The sequence below is a fragment of the Physeter macrocephalus genome, chromosome 1 (genome assembly GCF_002837175.3).
Source record: "Physeter macrocephalus isolate SW-GA chromosome 1, ASM283717v5, whole genome shotgun sequence".
Classification (NCBI taxonomy): Eukaryota; Metazoa; Chordata; class Mammalia; order Artiodactyla; family Physeteridae; genus Physeter; species Physeter macrocephalus.
Genome location: NC_041214.2, coordinates 64,947,470 through 64,970,099, shown reverse-complemented (window position 1 = coordinate 64,970,099; position 22,630 = coordinate 64,947,470). Strand labels below are relative to the sequence as shown.

Here is a 22,630-nt window from a genome sequence, read left to right as displayed (position 1 = left end):
GTGGAGCTGGGAGGTCTCTTGTGGACCAGTGTCCTGAAGTTGGCTCTCCCACCTCAGAGGCACAGCACTGACTCCTGGCTGCAGCACCAAGAGCCTTTCATCCACACGGCTCAGAATAAAAGGGAGAAAAAGTAGAAAGAAAGAAAGAAAGAAAGAGGATAAAATAAAATAAAGTAAGGTAAAATAAAATAATTAAAATAAATATGAAGAAAAACAAATTTTTTAAGTTAAAAAAAAACAAAAAACGGATGGATAGAACCCTAGGACAAATGGTGAAAGCAAAGCTATACAGATGAAATCTTACACAGAAGCATACACAGTCACAAAAAGAGGAAAAGGGGAAAAAATAATATATCTTGCTCTCAAAGTCCACCTCCTCAAGGGATGATTCGTTGTCTATTCAGGTTTTCCACAGATGCAGGGTACATCAAGTTGATTGTGGAGATTTAATCCGCTGCTCCTGAGGCTGCTGGGAGAAATTTCCCTTTCTCTTCTTTGTTCACACAGCTCCCGGGGTTCAGCTTTGGATTTGGCCCCGCCTCTGCGTATAAGTCGCCTGAGGGCGTCTGTTCTTCGCTCAGACAGGTCGCGGTTAAAGGAGCAGCTGATTTGGGGGCTCTGGCTCACTCAGGCTGGGGGGAAGGAGGGGTACGGATGCAGGGTGAGCCTGCGGTGGCAGAGGCCGGCGTGACGTTGCACCAGCCTGAGGCACACCGTGTTCTCTCCCGGGGAAGTTGTCCCTGGATCCCAGGACCCTGGCAGTGGCGGGCTGCACAGGCTCCCGGGGCGGGGGGCAGGTGTGGAGAGTGACCTGTGCTCGCACACAGGCTTCTTGGTGGCGGCAGCAGCAGCCTTAGCGTCTCATGCCCGTCTCTGGGGTCCGTGGTGATAGCCGCGGCTCGCGCCCAGTCCTGGAGCTCCTTTAAGCAGTGCTCTTAATCCCCTCTCCTCGTGCACCAGGAAACAAAGAGGGAAGAAAAAGTCTCTTGCCTCTTCGGTAGGTCCAGACTTTTTCCCCGGACTCCCTTCTGGCTAGCCATGGTGCACTAACCCCTTCAGTCTGTGTTCACGCCGCCAACCCCAGTCCTCTCCCGGCTTCCGACCGAAGCCCGAGCCTCAGCTCCCAGCCCCCGCCCGTCCGGGTGAGCAGACAAGCCTCTCGGGCTGGTGAGTGCTGGTCGGCACCGATCCTCTGCGGGAATCTCTCCGCTTTGCCCTCCACACCCTGTTACTGCACTCTCCTCCGTGGCTCCGAAGCCTCCCCACTCCGCCACCCACAGTCTCCGCCCACGAAGGGGCTTCTAGTGTGTGGAAACCTTTCCTCCTTCACAGCTCCCTCCCACTGGTGCGGGTCCCATCCCTATTCCTTTGTCTCTGTTTATTCTTTTTTCTTTTGCCCTACCCAGGTATGTGGGGGAGTTTCTTGCCTTTTGGGAGGTCTGAGGTCTTCTGCCAGCGTTCAGTGGGTGTTCTGTAGGAGCTGTTCCATGTGTAGATGTATTTCTGATGTATCTGTGGGGACGAAGGTGATCTCTGCGTCTTACTCTTCTGCCATCTTCAGGTAGTCACATCTTGTTAGAACAGACCATAATCTCACCTTGTTTAGAGCAAGAGTACTCTTAAAAGCTCACGTATATTGGTGCCAGGCATTGTGTTAAGCAATGTCCATGAATCATCTCAGATTCCTCACAAACTCTTATGAGCTGGGCATTATTGTTATCCTCATTTTATGGATTTAGACCTCAGGCTCAGTTACCCAAGTTCACACAAGTGCACAAGTGGCAAAACTGGAATTGGAGCCCAGGGAGGCTGACCTCAAGGCAGAAGCTTAGTCCCTGAGCAGCAGAGACTGACCCCCTGAAGGCTGCTTGATGGATTCCTTTCTTTTTTTTTTTTTTTGCGGTATGCCGGCCTCTGCCGTTGTGGAGCACAGGCTCTGGACGCGCAGGCTCAGCAGCCATGGCTCACGGGCCCAGCCACTTCGCAGCATGTAGGATCCTCCCGGACGGGGGCACGAACCCATGTCCCCTGCATCGGCAGGCGGACTCTCAACCACTGCGCCACCAGGGAAGCCCGATGGATTCCTTTCTTGATGCATATTCTCCTGTTAAAGAAAAACATCTGTTGACAAAAGAGAGAAAGAGGAGAAACCAGAAGAGGTTTACTGAATGGAATAATTAAGAAGAGCTTTAAATAAAGGCCAGCCATCAATTCACCTTATATCTAATGACTGTTGTAGAGAACAACTCATCATTGTCAAAACGGAAACCATTATCTTTGGCCTTCAACTTTCAAAATCCAGCAGTCACTACTAAACTGTTCTGTATTTCCAGGCTGCCACATCTTGGACTTTCTTTCTCAGTGCGACAAACCTACCAGCTGTGGTTTTCAAAGCCTGTGGCTCCTTCCCCGTCAGCAATATAGCACACCGGTGCTCTGGGCCTGTGCCCTGCTGTCTGCTCTCTAGCTTGCATCGAAAGTCAAGCTGGGACAAGGGACTGTAGCTAAAGAAGGACCTTTACCTGATATGTGATCCATCTACTCTGTTCTAACCTTGACCACTCTGTATCAACAGGCAGCTACATGTCTGGACTCATAACTCAGCCCCATCAGAATGCCTGAGTTACCATGTGATATCATGGCCTTGGCATTTATATTGAGCAGAGTTATGAGAATTCTTATAAAACATAAATTTCTGCATTTGCTAAAAATTATTGAGAATGTTATCCATTAATATTGTTCAATTGCCTTATTAGGTTCCAAGTGAGAAACTTCCTTTGAAATTTAGTTTTTTGGTGGGCGACCTCTTTATTTCCTTAATTTATTCATTTGATAAGAAAAACCAGGAAGGGACTTCCCTGGTGGCACAGTGGTTAAGAATCTGCCTGCCAGTGCAGGGACATGGGTTCGAGCCCTTGTCCGGGAAGATCCCACATGCCGTGGAGCAACTAAGCCCATGCACCACAACTACTGAGCCTGTGCTCTAGAGCCCGCGAGCCACAACTGCTGAAGCCCGCGCACCTAGAGCCCATGCTCTGCAACAAGAGAAGCCACCGCAATAAGAAGACCACGCACCGCAACGAAGAATGGCCCCCACTCGCCGCGACTAGAGAAAGCCCGTGCGCAGCAACAAAGACCCAACGCAGCCAAAAATAAATAAATAAATTTATAAAAAAAGAAAAAAAAAGAAGGAAAAACCAGGAAGCTCAAACCCACATTGGCATGCCATCACCATAATTGTATTAGTGTTGTGGTTAGGTATTTGCTTTCTGTGACCTTGATATTTTTCCTTTTATTAACCATAGCACATGTATGTCCTTTACTGTGTTATCCTAAATCCATCCCATGCCCTTTTATTGGAAAGGAGACAGCCTTTATATTAAAAAACAAATGAATTAAATGAAACCATGTGGAAATCAATGTAGATTTGTCTACATTAAACCCCAAATTAGAGAGCCACTAAAATGTAATGTGGTTAGCAATTTCAGTAATGATTTGTTATACATTTCTTTTAAATGCTGAGTTCACTTGTTACATTTACAGTATTAGTTAATTTATGTTCAGGTGTTCTGGCCTTACCTATTTCATAATGTGCTTTACGTTGCCTAATGTGTGATATAATACTCCCATTGTTACTTTATTTAGTCATCGACCGATTCATTTGATCACTATACAATCTCAGGTGGATATGATATTAGATGCAGCTTGACAAAGTTGCCATTTGTTTCCACTTCAAATCAATCCCACCCTTTCTCTCTCGCTCTTTCCACTGTCAGTGTCACGCCTATCATCTGCGTCCTGACTACGCAAGGTGAGGTCCTAACCTCAGCATCCCCTTCGAGTCTTGTTAGAATGCAGAATCTGAGGCCCCGCCCCAGGCCTACCGAATCAGAATCTGCATTTTAACAGGATCCCCTGGTGATGCATATTCACAGTGAAGTGGTGAGAAGCACCGTTCTCTATTACTACAGCAGCTTGCTAACCTGCTACCCGACATCCTTCTTTATCCTTCAGACCTTTCTTTCTAAAATATAGTTCCCATGATTTATGGTCCCATTGCCTTGCCAGGGCAGGAGGATTCCTTTATTTAAAAGGCATCTGGGTGTTTCTTTAGAAACACGGGTTGTCCGGCCTTTTTAATGGATCTGTGGTAGGGCCTAGGAATCTACAGTTTTTTTAACAAGCATCTCAAGAGATTCTGATGATCAGACAAGTTTAGAAAAAACTGGTTCCATGATGTAAAGTCATCCTCCTTCACATGGCCTTCAGACCCTCCTCAATGTGGCCTTTGCCTGTTCCCCACGTGCACCCCACCTACCTTCACTGTCCATTTTCTCATACTACACCTCCTGAAACCCCGGCCTCCCCAAACTTTCTTCCAATACAGGCAGCATTCCCACACATTAGAGCCTTTGCTATCTTCCCTGCATACGGGATGTACACCTTGAACCCTTTGGGCTCTACGTAATGGGCGTCTTCCTGGCCTCCCTCAGACACCAGCTCTTTGGGAGAATGCCACTAGCTCATTCTCTTAGTGAGAACTAAGGACTCCCTCCTCCTTACACACATCACTTTTTGCTTTTTTCCTCTAGCACCTAACCATTCAGCCTAGAATTGTCATCGTGCCCCACTAGCCTAATAAGCTCCTCTGAGAACATGTCTGATTTATCTTTTTGTTGTTTCTACCTCTGCCCGAACTCCCAGTTTATCACTGTACTTTTGCATCATGAGGCTCTTAAATAGATATTGGATTGAGTGCAGATATACTTTTGAGAGACCATGTTCCGCTGAGCATCATTTATTAATGGTCTTTAAAGCCAACAATAATTTGAAATGAACAACAATATGTAGATTATTGGATGCTTACTGGATGTTTTTGAAAGGAGGGTTTTACTTACTCAGAGACTCATTGGCCTCTTTTATGGTGGTTTATTTTAGCAAACACCAACCCATTCCACTTTTCGAACAACTATGGCGCCTGCTTTGCATCTTATTAGCGCTGCCTGCCCATATCAGGGGCATTCTTCCAGGATTTGCCATTAGTGTTTAAACAGCTAATGAATTGTTTTGAATTGCTTGGTGCCAGTACTTCGCAAAAAAACATAATAGAAAGATTTTTTATTGTTTTTTGTTTTATAGTGTTTTCATATTTTTTAAAAACTGGATCCCTTGTGTAAAAAATAAAATTATGTTTACTGTCTGCTAGAGTGTTTACTTCAGACGTGTCATAATAATTTGTTCTTTTTGTTTCAGTAATTCAGTACAACTTTAAAAATACTTATTTCCTTCTTACAGGTGGTTGATAGTAAAAGATTCCTTTTTACTATATATGAAACCAGACAGTGGTGCTATTGGCTTCGTCCTGCTGGTAGACAAAGAATTCAGAGTTAAGGTGGGAAAGAAGGAGACGGAGACAAAATATGGACTCCGAATTGATAGTCTTTCAAGGTACAAATTGGAAATATTTTTAAAAGATTTCTCTAAAAACAGAGTTTTTCTCCCAACCTTAAGTGAAGAAGATGGTAAAATAATTTAGATGTTAGAAAATTGTTATTTATAACTCATTCTCAATCAAAAGTGATGAAACTACTTTTCTTTTTGTATATTTTTAAGATGTGAATTACATATGTACACGAGTCAGAATAAATGATCCCATGTGTTGCTACGTGCATGTTTTAATAAAATATATGCCTATTTTAACAAAATTGACTACCCAATAATACCAATTTACCAAACAGATAAGGAGTAATAATTCATATTTTTAAAAAATAAAATTTTACTTTATAAATTGATATCCTTTTATTAACAAAATATGTAAAAAGTGATTTGATTAGAAAAATTCTCTTTACGTACAGATTTTAAGAAAGATACCTTGAAGGATACTCAACTGTACATTTACTGTAGATTTTATTAGCAAGTGTGTGTGTGTGTGTGTGTGTGTGTGTGTGTGTGTGTGTGTGTGTGTTGATAAATGTTTGTTTCTGGAAGACTGTAGTTATACAATATATGTGTGTCTTTACATATACATCTGTCTCTATATAAAGTTCAGCCTCATGTATATAAATACTTATACATTTCTCTCTTTATACACACTGACATTAAATATATATATATTATATAAATATGCTACTCTTAGTAATATGTTTGCATGTGTGTTTGTGTGTGTGAAAAAAAGTGCTGAACTTCCTGATCTCTGACAATAGAAGGTTCAGGATTGGTTATTGGAAATGTAGTGGTGCTGCCAATAAACCTCCCTCCTGGGAATCCCTGGTGGTCCAGGGGTTAGGACTCTGTGCTCTCAGCTCTCACTGCCCAGGGCCCAGGTTCAATACCTGGTCAGAGAACTAAAATCCCACAAGCCGCGTGGCATGGCCAACAAACAAACAATCAATCAAACAAAAAAAAACCCCACCTCTCTCCTGGTACTGTACTTTCCTGTTTTCTGGGGGACCATAGAAATCAGGCCATAATTCTCATTGGTCACTATAACAGTTACTTACTGGCCGTCTTATCTCCATCTCCTATCCTCACTCACTTGCACACCCTTGCCAAATGAATCCATACAGATCCAGGTTTCATCTCTTTCCTCCCTGGTGTAAGTGCTCCTCCTCATTGTATCAAACAAGCCTAAGTTCCTCCATTTACAATCTGAGGCCTTTTATCTCTCTGCCTTTATTGGCAACCCCTCCCTAATACAGCCTTTCAGTTCTATGGAGATGGTTCTCTTCACCATCCCTTCTCACACATTTTAAAATTCCTCTTCACCTTTCTTCTTCCTATCTCCATGTTTGGAATGTTTTTTTTTCTTAACTCTGGCTCACATCCTGTGATAAGACCGCTGTTTGTCACTATCTCTTCTACAATATCTGTTTCTCACAACTGGTTTTCAGAGGCATTTCAACTCAGTTGGAGTAGTACTAGCATGTTGGCTCAAGCCCAGGCACTTTCCATGCCCTCCTGACCTGCCTGCAGAGTCCTGTGTCAGCCCTGCGGCAGCGGATGGAGAATGCCTCACTGCTCCCAGCACCACCACGTCTCACCTCGCCCCTCGCCACCCCCCAGACAAAAGCCAAGCATCAATGTTAGGATGTTTGGACATCCCTAATCTTTATAAATAATTATTTTGGGGTCTGTGAATATAGCCCCTCCCCTGCTTCTCGTCAGGATCATTGCATTTCCCCCCAAAGGCAAACTCTCCCTCCTCACTCACAGGGCTTTTATACTGAGGTGGGTTTCCCCCTAAATGGCAGGGAGACCGCTGACTCCAACACCTTGTTTTCTCTGAACTTCAAATTTGGATAACTTATTTCCACCTCTTGGTGGTAGTCACCAATTCTGACATTTGTCATGTAATAACTTTTTATGATCTCCTACTCTGAATTTTTTTTTCAGCACTTATAAATCTGTAACCATTTAGGATAGTTTAGTCATTGGCAGTAGAAAAATCCAGTGCAATCTGGGTTACATCAGAAGTAACTAATAAGCCACGTTAACCATGGCTGATTCCAAGCTTCCAACTATGTCATTGAGATGCATTTTCCTGGCCTTTCTCAGCTCTGTCTCCTGGGATCTGCTCCATCCTCAGGCTGGTCCCCTGGTGGTAACAAGAAGGCTGCCTCTTACACTCAAACCAAGTTCAGTGGAAGGGAAAGAGTCTCTTCCTGGCATTTCTGAGCAAGTCCTTGCATTTATTCTCACTTGTTGGGTGGAATTGGCTAATGTCCTCATCCCTGAACCAATCTTTGAGATCAGGGGCTGGAAGATGCCATTTTGTTGGCTTTGGTGGACGCAGAGTAGGGAAGGGAGGTTGAGGGAATGGACACCAGGCAGTCCCAAGGGAAATGTCCTCTACAGGAGCCAACAACTCTCGAACACTTAGATGTAGGACCTCACCTTATGTCTCTTCCGTTGTCCTCCTCATAGCCTAGCACAGCGAGCTCGAGGCCTGTAATAAGTGCCTTTACACAAGTTCGCATAAGTGAATGAGGGAATAAGTAACCTGAAGGTTTGTTTTCGCTACGTTGAATATAGTTTTAAATCCTGCCAAAAACGTTTAAAAATCTACTTTTTTGATATAGGTAAGGTGCTCTTTGCCTAAAATTTTCAACTTAACGTTTGTTGCAGTAACAAAACAAAATGGGGCATGTTTAATTCTTAAATTGTTTAAAGAGACAGAACACAGAGTGACCATTCTTTTCCACATTTTGCTTTTCTTTGAAGGACACTGATTTTAAAATGCAACAGCTATAGACATGCTCGGTGGTGGGGAGGGGCTATAGAAGAATTCATCCATAAACATGGCCCCAACTTTCTCAAAGATCATCGATTTGGGTCTTATGCTGCTATCCAAGAGAACACTTTAGCTAAATGGTAAGATCTTTTTGCTCTAAGACTATCACAGTAGTCACAGCATTTAATATAGTAGTGGTCTAAATTCACCTGGAATCAATTTTTGAAGCTGTGAAAAGATATTATGCATTATACTTAACAACACCCTTTCTTTATAGGACTACTTGAGCAGCACTTAGTTTTCCACTTTTTGTTTTTATGATTTTTTACAGAGAGCTTTAGATAGCTAGCTTTAGATTTTGAAGTTTGATTTTAAAAGTTAACTTCATACATTTCTTAATGATGCAAATGGAAAGTTTATTTAAGTCATTAGCCATAATTTAAGAAAGAATTTACTTGCCAGGTATTTCTTTTAAATGAAATCCTGCTTAGCATGCTTTTCTACCCATGGACTAGAAACTGGTCTGCTTTCAGTCTCAGAAGAACAACCGTGTGTGAGTTCAACAGGATGGGAGAATTCATCTGACCCCAGACGATGATGAGACCAATCAATTTGTTATTCTCTCAGCAGAAAAGAATCAGGTTGCCTACTTCTGTCTATTTACTGTACTTCCTACATAGCAGACAGAAGGTATTGTTTTCAATCCTTGTTTCCAGTTATACAAAGTAAACTGGTGGTTTTGTAGAAACTCTAGGCAGTGACTTCCATCTTCTCTTTTGCCATACGATAGATTCCTTTTTGTTGTTGTTGTTAAAAAAATGAAACAGAAAACTTGTCTTTCAGGTATGTTAATGCCAAAGGATATTTTGAAGATGTGGCAAATGCAATGGAAGAGGCAAAAGAAGAGATTTTTATCACAGATTGGTGGTTAGTATTTGTCCCTGGGGAGTTTGTTTGGAGGTCTCTATGTTTAGGCATATAGAACAGTGTTGTGCTGTTGTAGAATCGTACATTAGGAAAGACAGCAGTACTCACAGATGGTTTGGCCAAAGTCTCAACTAATTAATTGCAGTAGCCTCCACTAAAAGGTCTTTTCAAAAAACCTGGCACCCATATATATTCTTAAAATATTTAGTTTGAACAGTTCTGTTTTTGTCTTTCCATTTGGAAGCAGATAACCAATATTCATTTTAGTAAAGATTATTTTGCAATGCAAATATAGGTGTAGAGGTAATGGAAAATAATCTTCCCTGGGTATCTTTCCTCATCTTGCTATGTCTGTCATGAGGTCCAATGAATATACTTCCTCTGAATTATCCCTTTGAAATTAGAATATTCCCATTTGCCTATTGCTATTAAAATATCCATTGTAATGGTTAGCTTTTTTGGAGATCCATCAGGTTTCAACTATCTAATCCCCTTTAAAATCATCCATGAGAGTTATTATGTTTATTAAAGCCACTGAAAGTCTTGTACCTAAAACTCATTTAGCTCTTGGGACATTTTCCTCCTGGAGTGGTTGTAGGCTTTGTAGTCTGACTTTAGTTCCAATTATCCATCTGCCTGGATAGTTAAAACCCATTGCAGATGCTAACATTTGCTACAATGGAAACGAAAATGTCTTAAATATGTTTTCCTTCTAAGAACTTAGTTGCTTGAAATGCCCCCTGTTTTTCCCTATCCTGTTTCCTTTCAAATGCTCTCTTGTACTGAACTATGAAAATATTGTCATAATTCATTTCCTCCTAATTCTAGGTTTTGCAGGGAGGGGAGAGTAATTAGGAATGTGAACGCATCTTCTTCTACTGTTTTGCCTCAGTGATGGGGAAATCTATAATTCTAGGGCATGCTTTCCCAATTAGCACTATAGACCTTTGGGGCCAGATAATTCTTTATTATGGGGGTGTTGTTCTGTGCGTTGTGGGATGTTTAGAACCATCAGTATCCCTGGCTTTTATCCACTAGATGCCAGTAGCAAGCTCCCAGTTGTGATAACCAAAATGTCTTCAGCTGTCATCACATGTCCCCTGGCAGGGCACAGTTCTTCTTGGTTGAGAACGATTGATCTAGAGTCAATAGATAGGGTGTGTGATAGTCAGCATGTCTGAGAACTTGTTTATTCTCATGTTTATGGAGGACCTTAATCTTGGCCTTTATATTCTTGCCAAATTTTATCTCTTCAGTCAGTTACCAGGAATAAAAGAAAGTTTCATACTTAGAAGCTATCTCTTTGGTTGAATACTTTCTAAACACTTATGAGAGTAGATTCAAGCTTAATGTAATAGGTATGTTCCTTTAAAAAGTATTTCTGAAAGTTTGACAGGGACATGAAAGAGACTGAAAATAGCATTTCCACTGAACCCATATTTTCATGTTTTACACAAGCAAATAATATATATTTTGAAGGTTCTGAACACTAATATACAGACTCATTTAAACATCTAAAGAGATGGAACCTTGAATGTTTTTTCTTCTACAGTCAGCAAGAAAATAAATCAGGAGGTTATTGCTTTTTCGTGACTGCACTAGGATAACATCTTATTACAACACTCTCTTTGAAATAAAACCTTTGCAGGAACTTCCTTCATAACAAGGAAGAAAATACTTGTTGTGCAAGTATGTTGCAAAAGAGAGCATTCAGAAACTTTATCAAACCCTGATACATCTGGGTCTGAGAGAGTGAAAAGCATAGTGAGAAGGTGCATATGACCTTTAGAAGTTTCCAATCTAATTCAAGAGACATCATATACATGAGTGAAAACTGTTAATCTGTTTCTAAAACAATTAGTATGCAAGCAAAGGCAGATTCAGTGAAATGAGAAGCAACCTGGGACCTAGAAGCTCTTAGTTTCTTTATTTGTTAATTCATTTAACCATCCATCTTTTCATTTGTTAATTTATTCACTCATTCATTCCAGAGCTGTTTAGTGAGCAGCCTCTATGGTGGGTACTGAACGAGGCCACGTGTACAGAAAGATGAAAGAGAAGCAGCCCCTACCCTGGAACAATAGAGAGTCAGGAAGTCATGTGTAGAACAATGGATTAGGGCAGTGACTGAGCCTGCAGGAGCTGTGGAAGCTTCAACGGGCAGAACGCTGGCCTGCGTCCTGGGTGATGGAGCTGTCCAGTTGAAGACAGTGAATGTTTTTGACAGAGGGATAACCCGGACCAAGGCATAGAGGGGTGAGAGAGCACAGCAATTTTGGAGGAAGGTAGAGGTCGTAAACAGCTTAAGCATAGCATTCTTTGGGATGGTGGGTGGAGATAGCATTCAAAAGATGGGTTAGGGCCAAATTGTGAAGGGCCCTTCATGAGCTGCTAAAGAGTTTGCATCCTTTGAACACTGGAGTCCTTTGAACTCCAGTGCAGTCCCTTGAACACTGGGAATCAGTGAACATTTTTAAGCATGGGAATTTTAATCAAATTTGTTTTCTAAAAGGGACCATTTTGGTTATAGTGTAGAAGATGAATTGAACAGTGGTTATAGAGACCATCTAGCGAGTTATTGTTGTGGTCCAGGAGAGGAATGGTGAGAGTCTCTGCTCAGACCACCTTAGGAGCCTTACTGTTTCTAACTTGGGGCAAGTCATATTCACCTTTATAAGGGGTCATTTCTAAAGCAGAGTTGAATAACATTAACAGTAGGTAGCTACTATTTGTTGAATTCTTACTAAACGCCAGGGACTGTGTTCTAGATGAGAAAAGTGAGGCTCAGTGGGGCCGATTAGGAAACTGCCCATAGCAACACAGTCTGTACGTGCTGGTGCTGGCTTGGATCCAGTGTGTCGGCTCTAGTGCCCACATGTCATGGAGCTGCCTCTCCCAGGAGCCGACTGCACCGCAAGGTGTGCGAGATCCCTTTTAGCTCTGACATTTTTTAAGTGCAGATTGGATTTTTTTAAGGTACTGGATAAAGTAATAATCAGATTTGGGCAGATTTAGTCAGAAGAAATTTTCTGAAGAGGTAAATTCTAAGGTAGGCTGTCAGGTTAGAAGAGAGAATGATTCGTTAAACAGCCCAGACTATCTGAAAATTAAGGTGAAGAGTAAATCCTAGCTAGAAGTTGAAGGTATCAAAAGAGGTAGTTTCTGTGTAAAGATTAGTGAGCATTCCTCACTTGTTTATCTGTAGCTACCAGGAGAACATGTCTTATATGTCTTTTCTGTGCTTGGTGCTACTTCACGTCACCTGTGAACTACCCAGTGTTCACTGGAGTGAGTCCTAGAATGAGGCTGGGTGCCAAGATGTGGCTTCCAGTCCATTGCTCTAACTTAGGACCGATGTATAAAGCGTGACCTAGATCAGCTTTCCTCTGGATGATGGTGATTCTCGTTCCCACTGGTCAGCAGGGATGTTTGGAGCATGTGTGTTGAGTCTTCGCCTAGATTGGTTCTCTGCCTGGCCTGTCGGTGGTGAGGGTGCAGGTGGGGTCTGCCACAGTGTCTGTACTGAGTCCGTGCATTAAACAGGCCAGAGACAGACTGGGTTAGTAAAACTGGAGAAAAAGAAGAAAAACAACAAACAAAGATATTTAAAGGGGGAGTTTATCAGAGGAAAGGGAACAGAAACAAGCTCTCCTTTGGGCTGGAGACAAAGGCTATAAAGTAAAAAACATACTCAACATTTCATTTGGACTGGCTCACAAGCTAAGACTATTCTAAGTAGGAGACACATTTAAGTTGATTTTAATGTTATGTTTTTCAAATGGTGGGTTGAGACTCTTTAGTAATTATTTATTAAAAGAATTGGGCTTCCCTGGTGGCGCAGTGGTTAAGAATCTGCCTGCCAATGCAGGGGACACGGGTTCGAGCCCTGGTCCGGGAAGATCCCACATGCCGTGGAGCAACTAAGCCCGTGCGCCACAACTACTGAGCCCGCGCTCTAGAGCCCATGCTCCGCAACAAGAGAAGCCACCGCGATGAGAAGCCCACGCAGCACAACAAAGAGTAGCCCCCGCTCGCTGCAACTAGAGAAAGCCCATGCTCAGCAATGAAGATCCAGCACAGCCAAAAATAATAAATAAATAAAATAAATTTATTTAAAAAAAAAGAATTTAGTGGGTTATGTTCAGAATTTTATTTAAATAATGAAATAGGATAAGAAAAGGAAGGAAATAAGAGAAAGGAAAGTTGCAACTTAAGTGGCAGTAAGGGTTATTATTTTGTGAAATTTTTATTTCAGTAGTCAGTAGAAGACTGATTGATAGGTAGGTAGATAGATAGATAGATGAAAATATTGGGGTGGATTCATAATGTATTTCTGTGGATTATGACCCAAAAAGTTCAAAAGCCTCTGACTTTCAACAGGGTTGGCAAACTTTTTCTGTAAAGGGCCAGATAGTAAATATTTTAGGCTTTTCAGGTCACATACATACAGTCTCTAATGTATATTCTTGTGTGTGTGTGTGTGTGTGTGTGTGTGTGTGTGTGTGTGTTTAATAACCCTTTAAAAATGTAACAGCCATATTTAGCTCATGGGCCATACTTAAACAGGCGATGGACCAGATTTGGCTCATGGAGCACAGTTTGCTAACCCTTGTCTTAGGAAGTAGATTCAAGTTACTGTATTATATCAATACTAGGAGTTAAATATATGGTTAACATGAGAAACAGTCAATCTGTTTTCCAAAGTGCTTGTACTAGCAATGTATGAGAGTTTCATCCCTCCTCATCATTGCAAGCACTTGGTACTGTTAGTCATTTTTAATGTTAGCCATTCCAAAGGGTATGTAGTAGTCTCTCACTGTGGTTTTAATTTGCATTAGCAATGTCTTTTCATGTTAAGGATATTTTCCTGTGACTTTTGGACATTTGTTTAGCTTTTTTGGAAACATATTCAAATCTTACTTTTCTTCTTTTTTTATTGGATTGTTTTCTTATTACTAAACTGTAGAAGAACTTTATACAGTCTAACTACAATTTGCTCCACTTCATTCTGGCCTCCATGTTTTCTGATGAGAATTTCATGGTCATTTTGAATCATTGTTCCCCTCTTAAATAATGCATTGTTTTTCTTCTGAGTGCTTTCAGCATTTTCTTCTTGTCTTTCGTTTTCAGCAGTTTGATTATGGTCTTTGAATTTATCCTGTTTGGAGTTCACTGAGCTTCTTGAATCTGTAGATTTACATCATTCATCAAATTTGAGAAATTTTCAGCCATTTTTTCTTCAAACTTTTTTCCTGCATTTCCCTCTTTCTCCTCTTTTTCTGAGTCTCTGATGACACAAATTGTGTCTTTTAGTATAGTCCCACAAGTCTCTGAGGCTCTGTTCATTTTTTTCAATCTTTTCTTTGTTATTCAAATTGGATAATTTCTCTTTATCTGTCTTTAAGTTCACTGATTCTTTCCTTTGTCACCTCTGTTCTGGTACTGAACCTATCCAGTGAGAGTTTGGTTTTTTGTAATTGTATTTTTCAGTTTGAAAATTTCTCTTTGGTTTTTATTTATATCTTTATTTCTTTGCTGAGACTTTCTGACTATCCATTCATTTTAAGAGTGTTCACCCTTGTTGAAACATTTTTATAATATCTGGCAGAGAATTACATTAAATAATTCCAACATTTATGTCCTTTTGGCATTGGCATTTGTTGAATGTCTTTCCTGCAAGTTGAGATTTTTCTGATTTTTTGTATGCCAAATAATTTTTTACTGTATTCTGGAAGTTTTGAATATCATGACTCTGGGTCTTGTTTCAATCTTATAGAGAATGTTGATATTTTTGTTTTAGCAGGAAATTGGACCATTTGGGTTCATGCAGAATGTTCCAACCAGTCTTCTATCTGTGTGTTTTTAATGTCAGTTTTGTTTTCAAAGCCTTTGCAGTGCTGTTTAGATCTGCCCCCCATGTGCTCCACCTAGTGGCCAATTTGGTCAGTGGTCTGTTTCTTATTTCAGTTTTCAAATTCTTTGGCATAATATTAGGACCAAACTCATGCATGGGCAGCTTAGGAGTGATCTAGAAATTCATAAACAACTTGATAGCATTGCTTTTCTGAGCTCCTCTCTCTCCATGGTATACCCACTCCTTATGGGTTGCCTGTGGCTTCCCTTTTTAGTCCTCTTGCTAGAAAGAGGCTTTATTTACCCTGCTCTGCCACACACTTTCTTCAATGACACTTTGTGTCCAGAGCCAAGCAATGGATATTTATATTTTCCTCTTGGAACCACAGCTCTTCTATTGGAGAGGAAAGTTCCATTTCCTCATTTTTGATGCCTGTGGGCCCCTCCCTGCCACCACTATCACTGTCAGCAAATCCCACTCTTCCTCTTCAAGCCTGAACTAGAGGACTTCTGAGGCTCTCTCTACCAGTGCCAATGCCCATTTCCAGATTCTCCCTCCCAACTGAGAAATCAGAGGGAAAAGAATGGTAAAATCAACACTGGTTAGACAGTATGTCAATTTTTTTCTTCTTTCTCAGTATTGAGTCTTCCAATTCATAAACATTGTATATCTCTCTCCATTTTTTAGATCTTATTTAAATTTTCTCATCAGTGTTTTGTACTTTCCATATACAAGTCTTGCACTTATCACTAAGTAATTTGTGTTTTTTTATGTTATTGTAAATGGTATTTTTAAAAATTCATGTTCCAATTGTTTACTGCCAGCATATGGAAATGCAATTGATTTTTTATATTGATCTTATTTACTGCAGTCTTGCTTAGTTCACTTACTAGTGTGAATAGCTTTTTTGTATATGCCCTAGGATTTTTCCCGTAGATGATCATGTGATGTGGGAATAATGACAGTTTCCTTTTTCCTTCATAATCTGCATGCCTTGTATTTCTTTTTTTCTTTTTCTTTTTCTTTCTTTTTCTTCTTTATTGCATTGGTTAGCATCATTAGTAAAATGTTGAATAGAAGTGATGAGAACGGACATCTTTCTTATTCTCAGTCTTAGAAGAAAAGCTTTCAGTCTTTTATTATATGCTTTAGGTAGATTTTTTTTAATAGGTGCTTTTTATTACTTTGAGGAGATTCCTTCCTATTTATAATGTATTGAGACTTTTTATTCTGAATGGGTATTGAATTTTGTCAAGACTTTTTTCTGCATGTATTGAAATGACCATTTTTTTCTTTTTTTCTGTTAATGTGCTGAATTGCATTGATTGATTTTCAACTTTTAAACCAACCTTGCATTCTTAGAAATAACCCCACTTTGTCATGATCTGTTATCCTTTTTATAAGTTGTGATGTTTTGGTAAAGATTTTTACCTCTATGATCATAAGGAATATTGTACTTAATTTTTTTCTTTTCTTGGATTGTCTTTGTTTGGTTTTGGTATTAGGATAATGCTAGCCTCATTGTATGAGGTGGTATTTCCCCTGCCTTTGTTTCCTGAAAGAGTTTGGGTAGGATTGATATTATTTCTTCCCACTTAAATAAGAAATCTAAAGTAGTCAAACTCCTTTTTTCTGTTTTAATCTAGCTAGTTTGTCAATTTTATTAATCTTTTCAAAGAGCTAGATTTTGGTTTCATTGAGTTTTGTCTACTGTTGTTCTATTTTATATTGCATTGAGTTCCATTCTTATCTATTATTCCCATCCTTCTTCTTACTTTTTCTTAATTTATTATTTTTTTCTGTCTTCTTAAGATGGAAGCTCTGATCATCGATTTTAAGCTTTTTTTCCCATACAAGCATTTACAGCTATAAAATCTTCTAAAAGGAGCATTTACTTAGAAGCACATTTCAACATCTCTGAAGTCGTAATACCTCATACACTCAATAACATCTTATAGTTATAGCTGTCATTATTTTTTTCTTTCTTAGTGATACAGTAATGATGCATCTTACAGTCATTGGTGTCCTAAACTCAATGAAATGTAGTATTACAGAATTCTTTTGAATTTTGCTTAGCTAATAATTACTTAGTAAAGATCTTGACATAATGATGCTTGTGGGTCATAGCTATTCTCTCCTTGCTTTGTTTATACTTTGTTTCTAGCATGACTATCAGTTTTTATAGCATGACTATTTTTATCTTTTCATGTATTATCCTCAAAATCCAGGTCCCCTTGAGAGCCTGCTTAAGATCCTCCAAAGCATCTAATAGAATACTCTGCATACAGGGTACACAATGCTTTTAGATTTAAAAAAAAAGATGATAAAGACTTAATTGCAGAGTATAGACTTGAAAATGGCCCCAAAACTGAAGCCCTCCGAGCCCATAATTAATGTGTACATCAAAAATTGCAAGTGTATATACGTTGTTGGGTATGTCCTACTTTCAGTGAACTAGCAGTGCCCAATGACGCACTTTTCTATTTAAAACAGATCTGTTTTTAATTCATCTTAGATCTTTTCCTATCAGTTGCTGCATTTTTTGTTTGTTTGTTTGAGTTGTTTCCTATTCTAAACTAAATATGTTAATATTTATACTGTACACACCCTTCTACTTGTTTGTTTTCTTATTTATCTTACCCAATATGAGTTTCTTTAGATACTTTTTTCTCTGGGTTTTTATTTTCTTTAACTGAACGGAACAGCGTAAAATTATTTCTTTTAATCTCTTTAGCTCCTTAAAACCCTGTTGTTTTCACATGCCTGGAAGACTCCCTGGCTAAGCCAATATTCTACCCTAGTATTCTGTAAGGCTTTGATCCTTACACAGTCTACCCCACTCCTCCAGGTCTAGCATTTCAGTGGATGAAATTTTCTTTATTGTTTTTTTTGTTTGTTTTTCCCATTATAGAGGAGGTACACTACTTACCAGTTTAACTCAGGCAATAATTTTGAGCACACCCCCAAGGGAAAAAGTGACTCCTGTACTGTGCTGCTTGTGGCACTACTAAGGAGAAGAACCCAGGGGTCCATTCTCACACTGGGAAAAGTTCATCTATCAGCAAGCTTGCCTTCTTCCCTGCTCAGAAAGCCCCAGGTTCCCATGGACACTGCTTGGATAGGAAGTCAGTGTTCATGTTTATCTATTAGAACACTTTTGGCCTAGGTTGCTAGAATGCTCAACTAAAGGTGGCTTAAACAGTGAGGATTTGTCTCATTGAATGAGAAATCTAAAGTTAGGCAGTGCTAAAGTTGGTGAAGTAATCCAGTGATTTCAGGGTTCTGGCTTTGCCCTTAAATTTCCATTTGGCTGCACCTGTCTAAGCATCACACCCCCATACAACATCCATCCTAGAGCCGCTTTTCCTAAGTTTTTTTTTGTGTGTGCGTGTGTCTCTTCCTCTCATCAGAGAAAGAACTTTTCCATTAACCCCTCGTGTACCTCCTCATATATCTCATTGTACAGGATTGTGCTATTTTGTGCTGGAGCTGCACAGGAGTCTGGGAAAGCAATTATTTAGAATATTCACATTCAGTCATGGGAGGTGGGCTCTGACAGCAAGGAAGGAGAAGGTGGACACTCAATAGTATCTGCAAGTGTGTGTATGTATGGTGTGTGAGTAAGATAGAGAAATTGAAATTGACTTTTTTGGGGTAAAGGCTGCTGTTCCCATATGAAGTTGTATGTGGACTCATAGTGGAACTTTGGATGACCTGCCACAGTGGAGGATGGTGATGGCATTTGAGCTAAAATTGCCTCTGCTTCCTATGACACGATCAGAACTTTATATTTTGTTTTAGTTTCCTGAAATCTTGGTTTCATGATTTCAGGTTGAGTCCAGAAATCTTCCTGAAACGTCCGGTGGTTGAAGGAAATCGTTGGAGGTTGGACTACATTCTTAAGCGAAAAGCAGTATGTACTTTCCTAACAAATGCTGATGTAATTTTTAAAAAGTTTATTGCCTCTGAAATGCCTTTTTTTCCCCAAAGCCCTTCATATACACTTATAACTTTTTTCTTTAGAGCTTGACAAAAAGTAGAATACTTAGTGTTTTCAACTTCATTTGGTTCTGATTTTTTTCCCATTACTTTTGAATCATAAATATTTTGACCTAATTCACAGCATGGATTATATTACCAACTCAAATTTTTTGTTTTTTAATCAGTTGTAGGCAGCTGATTTGTTAAGCAAAAAATTGTAATAAAATTTCATCGAGTAATAAATGATGAAATGAAACATAGAATTTTATTTATTTATTTTTCATTATTTTGTCATTTGAGCAAAATTCAAAGTCATCTGAGAATGATTTCAGTCAGATGGGGTCAAGCTGATGTTGAAGCATGTCAAATGGAAGGACATAAAGAATTGGTGGTTCCAGTTTTGGGACAGTTCATGGTAATAGTGTGAAATAGTGTGACCCTGTAGATCCTGGGTGAGCATTGAGTGTGCTTTTTTTGTTATAAAAAGTAAACAACTGAAGCAGTATAGGCTCACCAATGACTACTTTACATTCATATTTCTAATGAAATTTTTTATGTGGTTGGTCCTCCACCGAGTTAAATTAAGTTGAATTAGAATAGTTGAATTAAGTTCAATTTATTATTAATCATGTCCAAATTAGGGAGTGCTAGTAGTCTTTTTACTATTATTTGAAACTGTCTTAATTTTTAGAATTCTGTCATTAAACATTCTAGCAGATTTGTAGGTCCTAAGTAATTGGGGTTAGTATCAATATTTTCTATTTCTCATAGCCATCACTTATTTCTTTTTTTTCCATCCTCTACATTCCACTACCCCTTTCCCACTCACCTTTCCCCCTTCTTTCGATGTCTTTTCCCCATGCCTTTAGTTTAGGATATCTGGGGATAGTACAGGCAGACCTCACTGTTGATATTAAAGGCAAAAGAAGTTGATTGTCTTTATTTCAGACTCATGTTCTGCCAACAGCATCATTTTCAAGGCTAGTCTAATTTGTTGTCTCAATAGACTTCCATTCACAAAATTGGAAATTCTGGTCTTGAAAAGCATTATTTGCATATTCATTAAATAATCCATCATACAGTTACTGTGTCTTCTCTGAGCCTGGTACTACACTAATTACTAAGGATGCCATGTGTGTGAATAGGATTCCATCCCCGCCCGTGGAGGGCTTGCTGAAGGACTCATGTCCTGGGCTTAGTCCTAGCCTTACCAAACATCTTTCTACATATTGAATGGGCTATGACTTTCTCCATGTTTCTCTCTGTGAAATGGCAGCTTTCCCATTTCTCCTCTAAAAGTAAACTCCAGAAACTCCATTCTAATAAGTTTTTCCAGCCTTGCCTAGCGATCATCAATCCATAACAGAAAATCCTCTCCTTACCTGATACTTTACTCTTTTAGGTTTCAATTAACATGTTTCTGTTGAATGCCTCTTACGTGCAGGGCACTTGGCTAATCACATGAGAATGTACAAAAATAAAAGACATGATTCTTGACCTGAAGGAGCTTAAAAACCTACCCAAGAGTCAGCTGGGTACAGAGACAGTGCCAAGATTCAAAGCAGGAGGGAGAGCATTGGGTAGGTCTGATGTGGAAGCCCCTCACAACATGAGGAATTTAGGGCATTTAGTATGGGCCAGAAATTTTTTTAAAAGAGCTTTCTAGGGGCTTCCCTGGTGGCGCAGTGGTTGAGAATCCGCCTGCCGATGCAGGGGACACGGGTTCGTGCCCCGGTCCGGGAAGATCCCACATGCCGCGGAGCGGCTGGGCCCGTGAGCCATGGCCGCTGAGCCTGTGCGTCCGGAGCCTGTGCTCCGCAACGGCAGAGGCCACAGCAGTGAGAGGCCCGCGTACTGCAAAAAAAAAAAATAAATAAATAAAAGAGCTTTCTAGGTATAGGAAGTGTGATGAGGAAACATTCTGGATGCAGGAATTCATAAGGCCTTGTCAGTCACAGCAAGGTGACAAAGTTGATGACACCTGAGTGTTCGCATAGGTAGGATGGAGGATCAAGCTGGAAAGGCAGTTGGGATGTGGAGGCTTTGTGAGTCAAGCCAGTGGTTTGCACTTTACGGACAACAGTGGGGAACCACTGTGGGGGGGTATGATGGAAGAAGGGTGATCTGATAAAAATGGGGTGGTGAATCTGGTAGTAGGAGGAAGTGGGAAGAACCCAGAGTCAGAGAGCTACATTTTAGATCACGTGCATGTGAGGTGCCTACAGGACATCTAAGTGTACTCCAGAAAGCTAGTTGATCAGGGCTCAGGAGGCAGGTCCTGCAAACCTGGTTCTCCACTTCATGGTAGCTGGTGTGTGTTTGTTTATTCCCCTCAGCATATCTGTCCAGGTCCCTTTTCTGTCACTACCATGGCTTCTCTTTGCTTTTACGGCCCATGAATCCTGTGAGGTACCAGGTGAATACCATGTGCAGGTAAATAGTGCTGCCTGATAACCGTGCTTTGTTTGTTTCAATTTCATCTGCTTTTTGAAACTTGTAATTTTTAAATTGCCTGAAATGATTTTTTTAATTTCCTAAGGAAATAGTAATACTATTAAATATTAATTTCTCAGTGGTACATTTAAGAGAATTGCTCATCCTTAATCCAGTTACACAATATTATTAAATTTTTAACATTCAGATCATTCCAAATTGACATTTCGTATGCTCATAAACACTGTTTCACATAAATAATTTAGTTTCTGAAAGCCACTAGCTTCACAAAGTACTGGATTTAAAATAACATTTATTCTTGCATTAATGGGTCCCAGAGGTCCGCAAGGTTGATTGAAATGAATTATTTTTTTCTTCTACCTGATTATGCAGATCTTTGGGGAGAAATTTAGTGTCTCTGCCTTATAGCCAACATATAGGCAAACATTTCTTTCAATGGATGTTTCTTAGGGGGAAAATACAATATTTTGTTTCTCTGGTAATAGCCAAGTTGATATTTTCCTGTTTGTTTGGCCTTATGATATGCAATGTCATCATTTAAAATAGTGTAAGCCAATGTTGAGAGGCAGACTGCTTTAACTCAAAGCAGCATCCCAGGGTTTTCACAGTTCTGCATTTATTGCACTAAGAGGTGAGATAAGTTGCATCATAGTTATCGTAACTGCATCCCTGTATCCAATCTGTATATTTTAACCTTAGAAATATGTGATATTTCTGATGAGACTTGCACCAAAAGATTCTTCAAGTGCAGCCACCTGGAGACTTAACAGAACCTAGGTTCTCAGGGAGGATTTTGTCGTCAGGTTAATTTCTTTCTGTCCTGGGCCACAAGGCACATTCTAGAGTTGCAGTCAGTGACCAACAGGAGGGAAAGATGTCCAGGTTTTGTCAAACGAGATGAATAATCACATCACTGCAGAGAAAAATCAAAGGGAATCTTACCAAAATGGTGGGCTAGAAGGGCCTGGCAGGGAAGGAGGAAAGGGATCTTCAACCTTAAGGACTGTGCTTTGAACAAAACTGGTTTGAAAAAAAGGCGCATGAGCATGTGTGCTCTTACATCCCAGTGCTGCTTTCATTTAAATGGTGAGGATACGATTTTTTTTTATCCTTTACTTTGCATGTTCCTAAAATATCGCACACCTCCACCTCCCATCCCCCCACCTCCACCAGGGAAGCTCTTG

The 22,630-nt window shown here is 40.0% G+C and overlaps 1 protein-coding gene across 1 annotated transcript in view; it reads left to right on the top strand.

The window, feature by feature from the left end:
* The window catches only part of PLD1 (phospholipase D1), a 216,740-nt gene that overhangs the window by 109,237 nt on the left and 84,873 nt on the right, over positions 1-22,630 (top strand). Inside the window, exons 9-12 of the mRNA XM_024124338.3 lie at positions 5,296-5,448; positions 8,221-8,370; positions 9,074-9,157; positions 18,843-18,924. Coding sequence (XP_023980106.1) covers positions 5,296-5,448; positions 8,221-8,370; positions 9,074-9,157; positions 18,843-18,924 — 469 coding nt within the window. The remainder of the gene's footprint in view (positions 1-5,295; positions 5,449-8,220; positions 8,371-9,073; positions 9,158-18,842; positions 18,925-22,630) is intronic.